This window comes from Leopardus geoffroyi, chromosome A2 (assembly GCF_018350155.1).
Source record: "Leopardus geoffroyi isolate Oge1 chromosome A2, O.geoffroyi_Oge1_pat1.0, whole genome shotgun sequence".
In the NCBI taxonomy this organism is placed as follows: Eukaryota; Metazoa; Chordata; class Mammalia; order Carnivora; family Felidae; genus Leopardus; species Leopardus geoffroyi.
Window position 1 is genome coordinate 127865055 of NC_059331.1, and position 19014 is coordinate 127884068.

Genomic DNA, 19014 nt, shown 5'->3' on the forward strand with positions numbered 1-19014 from the left:
TTTTAAAGAAATACCATCTTTGCTTTCATAACACAGTGTGTCCCTGGAAGTCACGTCATTAGTGGCTGGAGCAAGCAAATTTGGCAATGGTGTATGTGTCTCCTCAAATCAGACTGGTGTTAATGGTTGGAACAATTAGGAAGGAGCATAAGAGATGGAGAATCTGAAAAAGAACTACTTAACAAGTAAGATAAGTTAAATAAAGGCAAATACTACATGATATCACTTACACATGGAATTTTTTTTTTAAATCAAACTTACAGAAACAGAATAGAAAGATGGCTGCCAGGGACTGGGGAGGTAGAAGAAATAGGCAGAGGCTGGCGAAAGGGTACAAACTATCACCTATAAGATGAATAAAGCTTAATGTAAAACATAGTGACTACAGCTGATGACAGTGTATTGTATAATTGAAATGTGCTAAGAAAGTAGAACTTGAACATTCTCACACACACACACAAAGATAAATATGTGAAGTGATGGGTATCTTAATTAACTCTATGGAGGAGAATCATTTCACAGTATATCTATCTGTATATCAAATCACCATGATGTACACTCTAAATATCTCATAATGCATGTCAATCACACCTCAATTAGGCTGAAATAAAATTTTTAAAAAAGAGCTACGAAACAGATTTATGGTTTAGTAGAAATGGCCTGGGTTTTAGTATCATGCAGTGTTGGATTCAAATCAGTAGCTTCCTAGGTGTGTGATCTGAGGCAAATTAATGAACTTGTGAACAATTATGAACTAGGACATCTAAAGTCTTTTTTGGGGATGAAATACTCCATTGCAAGGCATTTAACATACTGCCTGGCATATCGTATGTGCTCATCAGATGGCCCATGCTATTATTTCTACTACTACTGTTATTATTATGTACAGAATGAGCAAAACTCCAATGTCAAGCACAAAAATTTTAATGTGCTTTATGCAATTAATGAGCTTTAAAAAGGTCTTGGGTAAATCAAAGTTATACATATTAGATTATATCTTAAATATCTACAGAGGGGTGCCCAGGTAACTGAGTCGGTTAAATGTCTGCCTTTGGCTTAGGTCATGATCTCATGGTTCATGGGTTCTCCGAACCCCAGCTCAGGCTCTGTGCTGACAGCTCAGAGCCTGAAGGCTGCTTCGGATTCAGTGTCTCCCTCTCTCTCTGCCTGCCTGTCTCTCTCTCTCTCTCTCTCAAAAATAAACATTAAAAAATGTAAAAAAAAAAAAAAAAAAACAAAAACAAAAAAACATATCTACAGAAATAGGATAGCTAAGGGGAAAATGCAGGCAGTCATTTTGTACACGCTTGCCTGAAAACACATCATGTAGGTTTCTCTTAGGGAAATAATATCCCCGACCATATATAAGCAGAGGATGCTACTACAATTTTTCTGCTAGGAGGATGGAGAATATCAACGGTTTATCTCATCCTTACTGTTCATAGTTCAAACCTAAAGTAGATACACACAGAAATAGAGATCGATGTAAGGGATCACAGGGTACAAATACACGTAAAACACAAGCTGACTGATCACCGGGAGCATATAATCTACTTCAAAAGACATGGGTACACTAAAAAAATGTAAGCAACATTATGTGCATGCTATATTAACTGAATAAAAGCTACAGGCAAAGAAAATGGTATAAGAAATGAGAAGGATGGAAAAATAACTGCATTATAACACACTCAGCAAAGGTTTGAATACAAAGAAGGCTCTGGGCAGTGTTAGCAAAGCCAGGATTTAAAGGAATGAAGGGCTGAACAGAAGCAGGAGGAATTCAAGCAGGTTTACTCTCAGAAAGAAACCGCAAGAAATGAACCACATACATGCATGTGCAGGGACATACTTCTAAAGGGGAAGCTTCTAAATAGCAAGATGGTACTTAAAAATTGCACACAGCAGCTTTGAACCCTGGTCAATACAAAGATACCTTGCACCCTGGGTAATATGAAGGGAAATCATGGAGGGGACATCAAGTCAAATTAAAGAATCTGACTCAAGGGGCACCCGGGTGGCTCAGTTGGTTAAGCATCCGACTTTGGCTCAGGTCATGATCTCATGGTTTGTGAGTTTGAGCTCTGCATCGGGCTCCGTGCTGACAGCTCAGAGCCTGGAGCCTGCTTCGGATTCTGTGTCTCCCTCACTCTCTGCCCCTCCCCAGCTCATGCTCTGTCCCTCCCTCTCTCAAAAATAAATGAACATTTAAAAAAAAAAATTTTTTTTTATATTTTTTTTTTATAAATTTTTTTTTCAACGTTTATTTTTGGGACAGAGAGAGACAGAGCATGAACGGGGGAGGGGCAGAGAGAGAGGGAGACACAGAATCGGAAACAGGCTCCAGGCTCTAAGCCATCAGCCCAGAGCCTGACGCGGGGCTCGAACTCACGGACCGCGAGATGGTGACCTGGCTGAAGTCGGACGCTTAACCGACTGCGCCACCCAGGCGCCCCTAAAAAAATTTTTTTAAGAAAAACTTAAATAAATAAAGAAAGAATCTGACTCAAGTCTTAGGATCACTCAAGAATCATCCATGACTTACTTTTTTTTAGTTGTGTTATACTCTCCTCAAACAAAATCTTTTGCAAAAGCATGCAAAAATCAAAAGGCCAATATAAGCTGCTGTTGCAGGAGTGAGTGTGAAAAGCCTTCAAACACACTGCATACACCCCTCACCCCTGAAGCATTTGGGAAGGATTTGAGAAGGATCCTTGAGAATGATCCAACTAAGGTTAAAAAAAAACATGCGGGGCACCTGGGTGGCTCAGTCAGTTAAATGTCCAACTTCGGCTCAGTTCATAATCTCATAGTTTGTGAGTTGAAGCCCCACATCGGGCTCACTGTTATCAGCATCAAGCCCACTTCAGATCCTCTGTCTGCCTCTCTCTTTGTCCCTCCCTGACTCTCACCTGCTCGCTCGTGCTCTCTGTCTCTCTGTCTCTCTCTCTCTCAAAAATAAACATTTAAAAAAATATATGCATCTCTCCCCATCATTGTTTCTGGGCCTGAATATGATGCATAACAACCTTCCCAAGGGCTTGTCTGGTGCACAGATATTAGAGATGACCCAGACCCCTTGCCCACTGGGATGGCTTGGGCTAGCTTTTCCTGAGTAGAAATGGGCTTTATTTCCTTGTATGGACAGGATGGAGTCTGTACACTTGGGGTTGTGAACAACACATCTAACCCATCCTTCTTCTACCTGAAATAACTTCCAAAAGTTGGTAACTCCTATCACACCACCTTTCTGCAGGCTTACATCTGCACAGTTTCACCAATCACTTGCTTGTATTCTGCAGGCACATGGAGGCTTATATAGAGGAATAACGTATCTATCAAATGGAGAAGACCTGGTGGCCAGCCAGCAGGGGCACACTGGTGACAGAGCTGGTGTTACTTAGATAGAAGTTATACTTCAAGCCAAGAGAGAACATGGAATCTAGACAAAGAGTATCAGTAGTAAACACACAGACCAGTGGGCTAAGCACTGAGGCTGGGGCAAATTTAGCAAGGAGAAAGTCGTGGAACCATGAAGGAAACTCACAAAGACTAATCAGACAAGGAGGGAGAATCTCAGGACTGCAGCTTAATGAAGAACAGGGAGTTTCAAGAAGATCAGAATGAGCAGCTTTGCCAAGTGTAACCAAGACAGCGAGGCCAAGCAAGGCGGAGGGAGGACCACTCGATTTAGCAAAGCAGAAGGCACTGCAGCCATCAGAGAGCAGCTCCAGGGAGAGGAAAGTTGTTACTCATTCTCAGATTAAGTAGATACTGACACAGCACAGGTGATGGTCTATACTGACAACATTTAAATCAACTTAGAATGGAAAGACACAACCTAAATTACATGCTAGCAAGAGAGTTACTAGGTCAAGAGAAGGGCCTTCTAAGGCAGGAACAGAAGAGCTTATTGGTGAAAGCAGAGAAGAACAGAACAACTGAAGACAACAGTGATGGGGCAAAGCCTCAGGTAAGGGGAAAGGAAGGGTTAGAACACAGGTGCAGCCAGAGAGTCGGGGGATGGGACAGACTGAATGGCCTGGGACAGGGGCAGGACCATCCCTTCCCTCCTCTGCTGGCAGTGGGTGCGGGTGTGGGGCGGGAATAGGATGGCAGGAGACAAGGGCATCATGAGATCCTGGAGGCACGCAAACCCATAAGCAGAGGACTTGTAAGGCGCAGACAGGAGTGGTGGCTTTCTGGCCACAGTGCACTCCTTGGAAAGGAAGGAATGTGGGGCAGGGCAGACAGGAGAAACTAGAGGCCTGAGGCGCACATGTGGGAACAGAATATCTGCTGCCCAGAATGCTGGCACGTGGCCAAGAAACAGAAGAAACTATCAAGGAGAAGTGCTAGGGAGCCAGTGAATATTCCACAGCATAACTGGCTGCATGTCCAGTTAGCATTCTCCCTTATTACTAGGTGATGCCTCCCACCTACCCTTTAGTTGTCTCTCGTTCCTAAACATTAAAAACATTAGGCAGGAGTGCCTGGGTGGTTCAGGCAGTTAAGCGTCTGACTTGGGCTCAGGTCATGATCTCATGGTTTGTGAGTTTGAGCCCCACATCCAGCTCTCTGCTGTCAGTGTGGAGCCTGTATGGGGTCCTCTGTATCCCCCTCTCTGCCCCTCACACCCCCCCCACTCTCTCTCTCAAAAATAAACATTAAAAAAATTGTTTAATAAAAATAAAAACATTAGGCACAGAAAGAAGGAGAAAGCCAGGGAACCATTCTTGACAAAGGGCAGGTAAAAAAGAAAACCAGCGCATCTCATTTCCTAATCTAAGGAGAACTTGCTTAAACTGGCAGAAACAGGGCTGCCTTTATGGAGTAATTACTCTGAGCCAGGCGATGTCCTACATTCTTTTTCACACATTTTCTTTAATCTTCACAAGAATCATGAAAGTGCAAAATTATTATGTCAGCTTTGCAAAACGAAGATACTGAGGCTCAAAGAGGGTAACAGAGCCTCTCACAAATATGGGGGCTCCGGGGCCCCATCCAGATTTCAATGTCCTGGAGACTGTACTGCATTGCTTAGGCCACACTAACTCTCAGCAAACGCCTCTCGTCAGAGTGTCAAGGGTTCTATACTCTTGATTGAGAAAAATAAGCTGTTCAGAAAATAGTAAGTTAACCAGGACAGGGGGTGGGAGGCTTTAAGGCTCAGTGTGTCCAGACAACCACCGACTGGTGGCTTCAAGTGGCCCCTGAGGGTGAAACTCAGCAACAGACCATAAAGGCCAAAGTAGAAGCCGCCAACGAGATAGTTTACAACTCCTCTGACGGCTTCCTATGGTATGGCAAACTCCTCTTGTAAAAATCCCATAGGGGCTTTTCCTGCTGAGTGGAAAGGCAGAATTTTCTCTTCACAATTTGGAGAGAAAACAAACCAGTCGGCTCCGTGCAGACATCCCCTTGAACCAAACAGGCATCAATAGAGCAAAGCTGAGCAGAAATGTGCTCCTTCTCCCAGTTATTCATTAATTAAATATCCATTGATTAAGGACGGACTGTTCTCCAGGCACTAGAGAAACTGCACTCAAAGATGAAGCAATTTACAGGCTCATGACGGTTTCTCACGACCCCTGGATTGGGAAGTGTGGGGGCCCCTGCATCAACCTCACTTAGTGTTCCTCACAAAGCAGAGGAAGGGCCCCACCCCTGGCGACAGAATCAAAATCTCTGCAGCTCGGCTGGAAATGTGCATTTTTCACAAGCTCCTTGGGTGATCCTTGGGCACGCTCAAGGTTGAGTCGGACCCCCGGTTTAAGGTGACAGACAGGGACAACACAATGGGATAAGCGGAAGGATACTCAAGGTTTCAGGAGAACACGGGACAGCAAAGCCGAACCCAACTCCCAGAAATAACCTTTTAGTGAAATAGTAGCTACCCAGGGTAAAAAGGAGCAAAGAGCTTTCTGAACAAAGGTAGCCTGCCACAGGAGAGAGGCAGGTTATGCGACCCTCACTGAACAAGGTAAAAGATCAGAAGAAAAGTCCAAGTACGAATCATGGCTCAAGTCTTTGTTGCATGTGCAAATACATTTCCAATTCTTCAGCCAATTTCTGACCCAATCAAGAAACACCTGATGCCAGCACTGCCATGAGTCTCTCACTCCAATCTCAGTAGCTGCAGGGCAATAAGGGGTTAGGTTTCTAATCCTTTGTGTAGTCTCCATACGGCAATACCACAAGGCCCACAATTTAGCCAACTGTTTAAAAGTTCAGTCTTCAGAGTAAGAGAGACCTGGGTGTGTGTCCTGGCTTCATGAATTGGCAAATCACTTAACTTCTGTGAACCTCATATCTGCCTTTGGAAAACCGGATCATCACCAAGAACGAGACAAGGAAACACCAGGTGCCTCCTGATACAATGCCCCGAAGAGGACACAGCATCATCTCTCTGGCATTTTACCTGATAATAGAAAACCTGGGAAGAAAACATCAGAGAGACCCAAACTGAAGAATATTCCACAAAGCTGTCCTGTACTCTACAAAATTGTCAAGGCCACAAAAGATAAAGAAAGACTAAGGAAACATTCCATGTCAATGGAGACCATCGGGACAGGACAATAACTGTAATACATGAGCCTGGAGGGATAAGAGATCTTATTGGGACAACTGATGAATCTTGAATATGGACTATGGACTCTGAATTAGATGATAGTTTTGAACTACTGTTCAATTTCCTGGCTTTTATAAAGAGACTATGGTTATGTAAAAGAAGGATTTTGTTCTTACACTGAGTATTTAGGAGTAAAAGGGGATGGTGCCTCTAAGTCACTCTCAAATGGTTCAGGAAAAAGCTATATATTAAAAAGAGAAAAAATGGAGAAAACAGTCACACATATGAAGCAAAATGTTAATACTTAAAGAATCTGGATAAAAGGTAGACAGAAGTTCTTTGTACTAGACTTGCCATTTCTCTGTTTAAAAACTGTATTGAACTAAAGTTACTGCTCAAAACTTTCAAGCCATGAAATAACAAGGAAAGACTGAAGAACTGTCAAAGGCTGGAGGAGAATGAGGAACCATGACGACTATATTACAATGTGGTTGGCATTCCTGGATTAGATCCTGGAACAGAAAGAGGACAACACTGCTGACATCCAAATAAAGTTTGTAGTTTAGTTACCAGTAATGTGCCATTGTTAATGCCTTCATTTTGGGAAATGTACCAGTTATATTAAGCATTAGGGAAGACTGAGTGAAGGGGTTATGGAAACTCTCAATTGACTCTTCACGATTTTTCTATGAATCTAAAATTGTTCCAAAATAAAAAGATAACTAAAAAATAAGTGTTAAGACACACACACACCAAAGGCCATCCCCAAAGGCAAGAACAGGACACTGACTCCAAAACCCCTAAGAATGTGTATCAGGAGCTATTGTCTGATAGCAGAGGTTCCCGGAGCCACGGCAGAATCAAACGGAAAAAATTTACTAAACCACTGACTTAGAATCACTTGAGGTAGAAGCCCCAAGAACATTTAAACAAGTACCCCAGACCTGGGGTACCCGGGATCCAGCTCAGTACTTCTCAAACTTAACTAGACACAGGAGTTCCTGGAGACCTAGCTAAAATGCAGATTCTAGGTCAGGAGATCTGGGGTAGGTTCTGAGACTTTGCATTTCCAATGAGCTCCCAGGTGAAGCCCGAACAACCGTCCTCAGCCACACATATGGAGAAGGCAAAGCAACAAGACAGAAGAGGCCTGCCTGGGTTCATGTCCCCGGAGCACCAACCACGCCAGCCCAGGACTGCCATGTGGATGTAAGAGGTCAACTCCCCTTTGAAGCCGTTGGTTCCCTTAGCCAGTAGCAAACCTAGTCCTAACTGTATTTAGTCTACACCAGGTAGTCCCAAGCATATTTTAAAATTCAACTCACCTCCTCTCTCGAACAGCACATGAAAAAAGACAAACATCTGTTACCTGACACAAATGTATATAAAACTACCGGATGGGCTTCTCTACCCACATGGGTTGCTTCTAGAGCTCCACAAAAACTGCCTCGTAGAGCAGTTAAAATGACAATGATGAGCTGGACCGATGACACCTTTGTTGACAACAATCCTAAAATTTTACCCTTCCTCAAATTCATACTCAAGCTCAACTAATTCTGATTTGACCTTTATAATTTATGTCAATAGTCTTTTGGATCCACACAATGCCATACAACTCTTACAGTATTCTTCAACCAGATAATAACATCTGACCAGGGGAAAAAAATTTATAGATCATAATCATAGAACAATACTGAGAACATATATAAAAAGTGGAGTTGCCATGGTAGCCCAATTGTGAAAATATTAAAAGCCACCTAGAATTCTATGGTATTTGTTTTATGAAGCTCTAAGTGTACATAAGTCTCAATCTTTTTTTTCTCCTTAAATTATTTGCTCTAGTAACCTTCCTGAGATAACCTGTAATCAAATCAAATCAAATCAAAGCCACACCGTAAGACTGTTGAGACCCAAGCTAAAGGAGGCCTTTAAAGGTAGGGCCATATTAAAAAATCTTTTGGATATTTTTTCATTCATTAAATACGTATTGGGGATGTATTACATGCCAGACAATGCACTAGACAGACAGTGCATTTTACACTAATAATAAAATTAGAATTAGCTGGGAGGCAAGCCCAAGCCCCTCTATACTAATTTCACTATTAAGCGGTTACTGTAATGTACTTGTTGGCTGCTTCTGCAAAAATCAAAGGGGAAAGTGTATCAAAAAATTAAGTTTCGTGTTGCCTAGGATAAAACAACCTGCACCTACTCATGAGCGCCTGCCAGGCAGGGCCGGGATAGCCTCCACTGTGCCAACTGCCCGGAACCTAAGCCACTGGGCCCTGCCGCCTCTCACCCAGCTTCAGACACAAACCCTGTATTCACACAATCCAAGTAGATGTTGAACGAGCATAAAAACCCCGTCCGTCGTCACTGTATCTGGTACACAAAGCAAACTACACTGCAACTATTATTGCACAGATTTTTCAGCACAGCCAGAGAGAGAAAGGAGGACAAAAGAGCTAACCAAAGTCTGTGAAAATTCCAAGACAGAGAGAAGACTGAAGAGAACCCCCAAACTGCTGCCAGCATGACTGACCTGATCGATTTCCATGAGTTTGGGGTAGGCGCCCGGCCATTCTATGGCCACCTTGACGATGTCCGCGGGGGGCGGCATGGTAATCCCAGGGAGTCCAAAGCTTATAGAACCGGGATCCTACAGTGCAGACGGCCACACGTGTCTACACCTAATGAGGAATGACAAAAAGAAAGAAAAGTTGCTCAGTGCCGATGCAGGGCAAATTCTGCTTCATCACTTCCTGTTTTCACTGGTGGTTTAGGTATGAGAAACGGCTCTGGGTATACAACACACAGGGCACCAACTGTACCTCCGGCTGCTCCTGAGGAGAGAAGACAGATGACAGGAAGGAGCCAATGCCCTAGAGTCGAAGCCTTCAGGAGACGTGGTCCCCGCAAGGGGCAGTTTGTCCCTTACCACGGGGTTCAGCTCCCAGTGGTGCCCAGGGTCTGGATGAGCTGGGCTCACTCTGTCCAGAAACGCACGTAAACTTCTCGCGCTCAACAGTCTCCGGAAGAACAGATTGCCCAGGAAGTCATGGTCAGGAAGCAGCATTTCTTTAAAGTATTTTTCTGTGTGTCACAAATAGAGCTCCGCACTATAGCAACCAGGATATCATGAGGAAGAAGAAATGCCCTGAGGTTCACACACATGCATACACACACTCCCTCCCCAAGGCCAGTTCACACACTGCGCCTTCAGGAGGGAAGAAAATTGACTGATGTGGATAGTGCGGCAAACAGAACAGACCTTGAATTTTCACTGGAATGAATAGTGTTGCTTTCACAAAAGAAGTAAGATTATCCTCTGCTGCCTCCCCTAGATTATTGGCCTGTTTCTTTAGGATGACTTTTTTAACTTAATATTTTTGAACGGATAACATATTCATGTGACTCAAAACTTAAATTTGTGTGTGTCTGTGTGTGTGTGTGTGTGTGTGTGTGTGCGTGTGAAAATATAGTGGAGAATCTCCGTCCTCTTAAAGTTGCACATCCACCTGGACGAATATTCTACAACAGGGATTTGTTAAATAATTATGGGGTCTCACATATGCAAGCACAAATAGCAAATCTGTACTGGGGTATTCCTCTTCATAGTCTCTATGCTCCTTTATTCACTAGAGAATTCTATGGACAATGTATTATGTCTGTACCACATCACTTCAATCCCAACCAGTTATACACCCTAGAATAAGAATCATGAAAACAGGTTCTAATGTGAAAATAGACTGTGTAAATACCAGGTAACACTACTCAAAACAAAGAACACATGATCCTGGGGATCAAGAGAATAGATAATGAAAATTAAAATGCATTTTGAGCACCCTCCTCCCACCTCTACACAAAATAGTCTCGAATTACACTAAAAGAGGTCATCTAACCACCCAGGAATCAAAAGCCAAGGGTGCTTTTCTTCCCCTTTCACTGGTATTTATTCCTCAAAGACTGTTGAGACAAAACCTGTTGAACAGGTGAGAATCCAATGATGTGGCTCTCCCTGAGTCTCTGTGGAGAATAAGATGGCAGAAGTGGACAAAGGAGCCATTGAGAGAGCCAAAAGGCTACAAGGAATCCCCTGGGAATTCACTTGACAAGTGTGATTAGGCTTCATCAGTGTTACCCACACTAACAAACAGCACAGACGGGGCTCCCGCAGGGAAGAGTCAGGTGCACCATTTCAGAATGAATAATCCAGTCCACATTGTTATCCTCAGAAGTCCACATTTTATCCTCTTGAATTTATATTTCCGTGAGAGAACAGTTAATTTTATCTCATCAGAGCCACCAGCAGTAAAGTGGAGTCTAATGTTGTCAAAATTGCCCCATAAATATAAGGTTCATAAATTTTGGTAAACAGCCTAATATAATAATTCTTATGCAAACTAAAATTTAAGACCCACTAAAGGGAAGTCTGTGCAGCTGGCTAGACACTCCAACCATTCTGCCTTGTAAGGTAACTCTCAAATCCCTGGAGGCAACTAGGAAATGGGTGGAGAATTCTGCAATGTCCCTGCTTGCATGCTGATTGATTTACTTGATTCCATTTTTAACATGAAAATTCTACAACCTTAATATGCACGTCAAATGGCTTTGCTTATAGTTGAGCGAATTTAATGAGACAGAGGAGTTAGTTGCTTTTTATTTGGGAGTTAGTTACTAAAGTCCCCGTGTCAGTTACATGTGACTCCATAACCCTTGAGCAAGTTGCAGTTTTCTTTATCATTCTGCTGAAGGTCTCCTTCTTAGCTTTAGGTCACGTTTCCAAGACAACAGAGAGAAACCGCTCTTGATTCCCATCTAGAAATCTGTCTGTCTGTACACATTGGTCTGTGTCCAAAGTTCTTTATATCTCTGTTTGAAGCTCACCTCATTGTAGTCTCCTAAAGATCTGTTACATCACCACATGTTTTTCCGGTCAGCTTGATTAGGTCTTGGGAGCATAAAATTTCCAAATACCTGATCCTTCCCCCCCCACCACCGAATTTCCCATATAGTTTTAGCTTCTGGTCCCTGTAATGGCTTTAAACCCTTTTATCCTATTTCTAGTCTTTCTGTTACACCAGCAAATCCTATTAAGAGAGGGGGAAAAAAATCAAGCCTATGTGGACATTCCTATAGGAGCTGTGTAATGGAAAAACTAACACACTTGCCCTGGTGAACTGTGTGCCCCCACAACTGCACTGAAAGAGGCTGACAGATGGGCCAGTAGAAGCCAAAAGGCGGATCAATGGGAAAGAAACACCAAACAGCTGGGTAAATGATTTGCTTCAACTCCTCTGTCCCTTCATTCCTCCCCAGGAAAGTTGTCCTCTGCCCACTGGCTATCATTATCTACTGGTGACAAATAATAGGTTTATACTGATTATGGGAATAGTGGAGAGGGAGCACCAGTCTCATATTTCAAATGCTCAATGCTCCCTTGTAGAAAAAAAAAATAGACAACCTTTTCCCTTAGTATTCAGGTTAGGTAAAGAGGGAAAAGGCCTAGAGGCACCTGAGTGGCTCAATCAGTTAAGCATCTGACCCTTCATTTTGGCTCAGGTCATGATCTCAGAGTTCAAGGGATCCAGCACCACATCAGCCTCTGTGAGAGAAGGAAACAGAGAATCCCAAGCAGGCTCTGTGCTATCAGCACAGATTCTTGGGATTCTTGAGATTCTCTATCTCCCTCTCTCTCTGCTCCTCTCCCGCTCTCACTCACGTGCACAAGTGCGCATACACACTCTCTACTTCACATTCTCAAAATAAACAAACATTTAAAAAAAAAAAGAGAGGGGTGCCGAGGTGCTCAGTCGGTTAAACATCCAACTCTTGATTTCAGCCTAGGTCATGATCTCACGGTTCAAGCTCCACATCGGACACCACACTGACATTTCAGAGCCTGCCTGGGATTGCCTCTCTCACTGCCCCTCCTCACCTCTCAAAATAAATAATTAAACTTTAAAAAAAAGATTTAAAGAGAGAGAGAGAAAGGGACTCTGAAAGCAGCACCCTTCTGAAAGTAATCTTTCATTCACTTTGTCCATCTGGAGAGGAAGGGAAAAAACCTATCCTCAGCTCTCTTAGGTTCAGTGCCTGGGTAGTGCAAACTAAACTAACAAAGGCAAGATTGACAGAAAGGAACAAATGAGTTTACTCATGCAATGTACATACATGCAGGAGAACTCAGTGAGAAGTAACTCAAAGGGGTGGTTAGAGCTTGGAGCTTACATACCGTCTCACACAGGGTGACAAAGTGTGGACAAGAGGTTAGATGAAGGCAAAGGGGTTTGGGCTCCTGAGGGATACAAGAGGTGGAATGGTGATTTGGAAATGTATGGTTAAAAAACAAGTTGTTCAGTTGGTTTGTTATACAGTCTCAAATCCTTTCATGTGGTTAAGAGTGGTGTCTGGAGTAGTTCTCTTCCAGGTTTGGGAGAGGAAGATATCTTGACAAATAGAAATTTCCTTTATAGATCTAAATTTCCTTTACAAAAGAAACATTTATGCCCTGCTTTTAAGTAGAAATGAGAATGGCAGAGAGTTCCTCCTGTGATGCTGTTTCTAAATTGATTTCAGCTCAAAACAATCCTTACTGCAAAGTGGCATCTTCTGATCTCCGTCTATTACTCAGGCTTTCCTGAGCCCTCTACTTTGTGCTTTGGAGGACACAGTCTTGCACGGTGCACTGTGCCTCAGGAAGGCCTACTTCTTCTCCTCTTCTTTGTACAACATCCTTCTTATTCCAAACAGAATGATACATCCCAACACCCTTACTGTCTAGGCCCAAGAATACAGTAAGAGACAGGTGCCTCCCACTTCACCTTATCCAGGATGCTATGATTCATCCACGCTTGCTGAACTCTGTCTTTGTTTCCCTTCTCAAACATGCATTAGAGGACAGAAGTTCCTCTTTCCAAGTCGCATAGATGAGCAATGACTGCCAGGGAAGACCATGAGAGCAGGGATCCTCCGCTGAACTGGAGGATCTGGATAGATCGATAGATGGTGGGAGTGCCATTTCAGAGTCTCTTACTCCATCAGGGAATTAACATCCATTCTGACAACAGCAGAGGCCAAGGAGGAAGTTTCATGGCTTCAGGAACAGGGGAACACTGTGCAAAACATAACCATTCAGAAGAAAGAAAGGAAGAGAGAGAACTGAATCAAATATTCCAACTTATGTATATGATCCTGACAAAAGCCTCCTAAGGTAATCTTAGTAATAACTCAACTTGCCAGGTGCGAAACGTGCTATTAGCTACCCTTTTACAATATGTTGCAAACTTGCAGAGAAAAGTCTTTGCTCTCACAGCAACTGGAAATGTCATCATGGAGGGCATGGGACAGCTGGTAGAAAGGAGCAGGGGCAGAAGCTGAGAGCAGGCATTGGACTGGAAGCCTGAAGCACACACTTGTTTCCTTACCCTGCATCCTTCCCCTAGTGATAGTTGGCACTCCTTACAGTAAACGAATGAAGATACTAAACCTTACTGAGCTTGGTAACTTCCCCCAAATGTTTACATATTCCCAAGGTGTTGGAGGCCCCTCGAACATGACTGTGGGCTACTGTGTTCACCAAAAATTCATATGATCAAGTCCTAACCCCCAGTACCTAAGACTATGGCTGTATTTGGAAACAGAGCCTTTAACGAGGAAATTAAGTTGTAATAAGGTCATTAGAATGGGCCCTAATCCTATCTGACTGTTGTCCTTGTAAGGAGAGGAAATCTGGACACAGGTACAGAGGACAACCATTTGAGGAAACAGTAAGAGAACGGCCATCGACAACCAAGGAGAGAGGCTTCAGAAAGAGCCAAGCTGCCTACACCTTGATCTCAGATTTCCAGCCCCAAGAACTAGGAGACAATACGTTTCTGTTGTTTAAACCATCCAGACTGTGGTGCTTTGTTATGACAGCCCTAGTAAACAGGCGTAACACTGAAGACAGAAAGCATAAAGAAGAGGCTGATGATTTGACACAAAGACACTTAAAATCTTCACCATTCCAAAAAGCACCATAAAAATTTAAAAACAAATAATAAGCAATCGAGAAAATACTTGCAACAGCTGTGACCTAACCCAGTATCAATATCCTTAACAATGATCTCTTATAATTTTTTTTTTTAGTTTACAAAGTAATCCACACAAGAGGAAATGTATGGTCAATAAATTACCCAAAAGGTCACTCTTAACAGTAATAAGAGAAATGCAAATTAAAGCACCAAAACAGACCTTTTTTGTCTATCATATTGGTAAGAAATAAATGTTCATTGATTGGTGAGAATGTGGGCAAAATAACACTCTCATACACTGATACAATCAAGAATAAAAGCAAAAGCCCTTTAGAAATAAATAAAATTAATTTATTTTTAATCCATAAAATGTAGAGTAATAAACTTGGCCATGAGAAGGTCTGTTCTCCTGAAACCACTAAAGCAGGGCTTCTTAATCACAGCATTATTAACATTCTGGATCAGATAATTCTTTGCTGTGGGGCTCATCCTGGCCTCTGCTGAAGTTTAGCAGCAGCCTTGGCCTCCACCCAGTAGATGCCAGTTTATACAATCAGATGCTTACTTATAAAATGGAGACAATCATAATGTCTCCAGACATTGCCAGATGTCCCTTGGGAGTCAAAATCATCTCTGGTTGAAAAGCAGGGCACTAAGGTGACTGCTTCTAATATTGCTTTTAAACAAACTTATTGGGGTGCCTGGATGGCTCAGTCAGTTAAGCATCCAACTTTGGCTCAAGTCATGATCTCCCAGTTTATGAGTTCAAGCCCCGCATAGGACTCTGTGCTAACAGCCTAGAGCCTAGAGCCTGTTTCCAATTCTGTGTCTCCCTCTCTCTCTGTTCCTTCCCCACTTGCACTCTGTCTCTCTGTCTCTCTGTCTCTCTCAAAAATAAAGAATAAAAAAAACTTTTTAATAAAAAAACTTATTACATAGACCAACTTCACAAAGTGGGCAGTAATAGTCATAAATATAATATTTTAACTGCAAAAAAAAAAAAAGAGAGATGAGATGTAGAATAAGGACCACTTGGAGAAATAAAAAAAAAAAAAATAAGTTGCTAAAATCAACAGGAAAGGAAATTTATATAAAAACATGAAAACCTGGATATCATTTGAGGACAATTTTGTTACCTTCTACTCTAGCACATTCTCCCTCACATACAGCTCTACTGAACTCTTGTAGCTTTGGTTTTTGTCTGTCTAGTGAGCTTTTCCACCTCTTCTCTTCAGGTAGCAGGTCCTGTCCCACAACCAAGATTGGGCATGTGTGGGGCCAATGACAATGCCCATTTCTCTGGCAAGAGTAATTGATCGGTCCAAGGGACAGACACATGATCTAAGCAAATCAATTTCTGGGGACTGCTCTATGAGGCCTGGAAGGAAAGAGTTCTCCCTTTCAATGGGGGGTTGTTAGGCCGCCACCTTCCATCCATGTGGGAATGGGCTGTCTGCAATAGGAAGGAATGTGGCAAGGAGAAGCAAAGACAAAGAGAAAAGAGACAGGAGAGGGGAAAAGAGAACAAGAGTCTTAACTACATTGAGTATTCTGGCTCCTAACACTTTTTCTTCCATTCTTTGAGCTCTCCTAATATTCTTCCTAGATATATGAACCCATAAATTCCCTGGTACAGTAAGTGAGTTTGAGGTAGGTTTCCATCACTTGTAATTGAAAAACTCCTAACTAATACATCAACCCTACCATATCTGTCTACTGCCCTCAGTTATAATCTTGCCAGTCCCTCAAGAGACAACTGAACCACAAAACACAGACTAAAGTTACACAATCTGACCTTGGAGCCAAATGGGAATGATACTTTATTCCCCAGTCCTAGAGCTCAATATCTGCATGTCCACATTTCTGATGGAGCCCTCAGTGCCTAGAAGCTGCTTTCCCTCTCCTGGACTGCTGCCAGGAACCATGCAGGCATTTCAGGAATTAGCCTTAGCCTGGCATTTCCCACACAACACTACTTCCTTCAGATATTAAGTAATGTAACATGAAAGAAAGAAAGAAAGAAAGAAAGAAAGAAAGAAAGAAAGAAAGAAAGAAAGAAAGAAAAGGAAAAAATAAATCTCTTGTATAACATCAAATGAAATAACAGCTAATTATGGAACCAGCTAGTTCATGTATCATATACTTTTCATGACAACCTTATGAAATAGGTACCATTACTAAACCATTTTACAGACTAGGAAACTAAAATGCACAGACATTGAGTAACTTGCCCAAGGTCTCATATCCAAATATGGAGCCCAGCCAGAACTCAATCCACATGTGTCTGATTCCACAGTCAATGTTTTTAATCACTATACCACATTTTTAAAAAGGTTCCTTTACTATAGGACTTATTGGGCCTTTAATGTAATATATATGTACCATGAAATTTTTGTATGCAGTATATACTATTTCCCAAATATATCTTTCTAGAAAATTCTTTTTTTTTTTTTTCATGGAGCATCTTGTGGCATTAGTTTCACATGGGACACAGTTCGGGAAACGATGCTTTAAGACCATTTACCTCCTCCACTTCTCAAGAAAAACAGAAGTGCTGAATAGTCTTGGCCTGAAATAGAGTGGAAAGTGGCAGAGAAAACACTTTCCTTTAGTCCCATATTGAATTATCATCACCTGCATCTATGGGATTATCTCCAGGAAAGCAACCCAATTCTTTTGAGTAACTCTTTCCAATTCACAGAGGACAGTAAAAATTCAATTAACTACAGCTTTCTACTGTGCAAACTAGCAGAAGATAAACAGCAAAAGAAACAGAATATTTGGATTTGTGAGAGCTTGAATCTCAAGCTTTAAAACCTTGGCTGGTGATTCATGACCTATAGCACATCAACTTCCCACAGCCTGGTTCCCGCCTGCCTCTGAGTACCAGGAGACACCCTCCCCCCACCAATGCATCCCTGAGCCCCACCCACAAGCACACACAAGTGAGGACTCTCTAAGTCGTGGCAAATAGGTTCTTCTTTAAGATCATCAACAGTCCTTTTTCAGTGGCTGTGGGTAGCACTGCTTAAAGAAGGCAAGCCCCAGACTGGCCAAGCGAGGATTACTCTCGAGGTGTGCCACAGTGTCCTGAGAGGAGAGGAAAAGCACCAAGACAAATATTGGCTCTCCTTCCTCATCAAACTGCTGGCCATTTCCTGGGCATGGCAAATTCTCTTGCCTCCCGCCTTTGTTCTCAATGTTCCCTCTCCCTGGAATGTCTTTCCCTTCCACTCCTGGGTTGGCTTCAAAAATTCCCACCTAGACTTCAAAGCCAATCTCCTATGCCAGTTCCTCTGATAGATTTCCCTGACCCCACAGCCTCCCCAGCTAAGAAGCAATGGCCCCAACTATCTCCTCAGGTGCTTACGAAGCTCCTACCAGAACACCTTTCCATACCTTATGCTACTAGTTTATGAGTTCCCCAAGGGTAGGGATCATATATCTTATCCATCTCTGTACCTCTAGTCTAGACCAGATGGCATGGCAAATAGCAGCTCAATAAATACTTTTCAGACAAGTGAATGAATAAAACAAATGAATCACTCTTTCCTTAAAAGCAAATTCAGACATTTAAAAAAAAATGCACAGGATTACTCAAACCAATGATGCATTTTTAAAATCCAGAATTCCTTCCTCAGAAAACCTTCAGGCACTTCTTCAAGCAGCAGCTACTTGTGTGTCCCATTGGACAGAAATAGAAATAGAGGCGCTCAGGGGCGCCTGGGTGGCGCAGTCGGTTAAGCGTCCGACTTCAGCCAGGTCACGATCTCGCGGTCCGTGAGTTCGAGCCCCGCGTCAGGCTCTGGGCTGATGGCTCAGAGCCTGGAGCCTGTTTCCGATTCTGTGTCTCCCTCTCTCTCTGCCCCTCCCCCGTTCATGCTCTGTCTCTCTCTGTCCCAAAAATAAATAAACGTTGAAAAAAAAAAAAAAAGAAAAAGAAATAGAGGCGCTCAGAGGTGAGAGCAGGGCCTACTCCAGATCTGTTTTCCTCCCAGAGAAATTCTGTCAAAAACAAGATGAGACACGAGCTGAGCTGCTGGTTCTTCTCCCTTCACTAGGAGCTTTCTCTCGCACTTTGGGAAGCAGCATCTCAACTGGAAAGTTCATTATTTTACAAACTAAGGCACACACTTCCTCCTTTATTCTGGTTTTTGGATATTTGCTTTTCAAATTCCTTTTCGGCTGTTGTAACGTCAGTGACTGCTCCCCTCCTGTCCGCCCCCCTCAGATCCCCCCCAGCTCCCCTGCTCCCGGCAGGCAAGCCTTGTCACTCGTGATGTGTGCTGACATTCCCCGGTGGAGGAGACAAAGCTCAGGCCCAGTTCTCTATCTCACAACCCAGACTCGAGGCCACAGGAAATGCTGGAGCGTTTCCACCATCCTGTGAGCCAAACACTCAAAGTTTCCAAACCTGCTGATCAAAAAACA

At 42.8% G+C, this 19014-nt stretch overlaps 1 protein-coding gene across 11 annotated transcripts in view; it reads right to left on the reverse strand.

Annotated features, from left to right (window-relative positions):
* ELMO1 (engulfment and cell motility 1) overlaps positions 1-19014 on the reverse strand; it is a 734972-nt gene that overhangs the window by 424343 nt on the left and 291615 nt on the right. For 9 of the 11 annotated variants that reach the window (XR_006716458.1, XM_045495324.1, XM_045495323.1 and 6 more), the window contains one exon: positions 9111-9258. Coding sequence is in view for 10 of the 11 variants with exons in the window: in XM_045495324.1 (XP_045351280.1) it covers positions 9111-9188 (78 nt within the window). In the remaining variant the exon portion in view is untranslated. Of the gene's footprint in view, positions 1-9110; positions 9259-9399; positions 9509-13392; positions 13679-19014 lie in introns of those variants that run through there. The other 2 variants (XM_045495332.1, XM_045495329.1) reach the window with 2 other exon arrangements.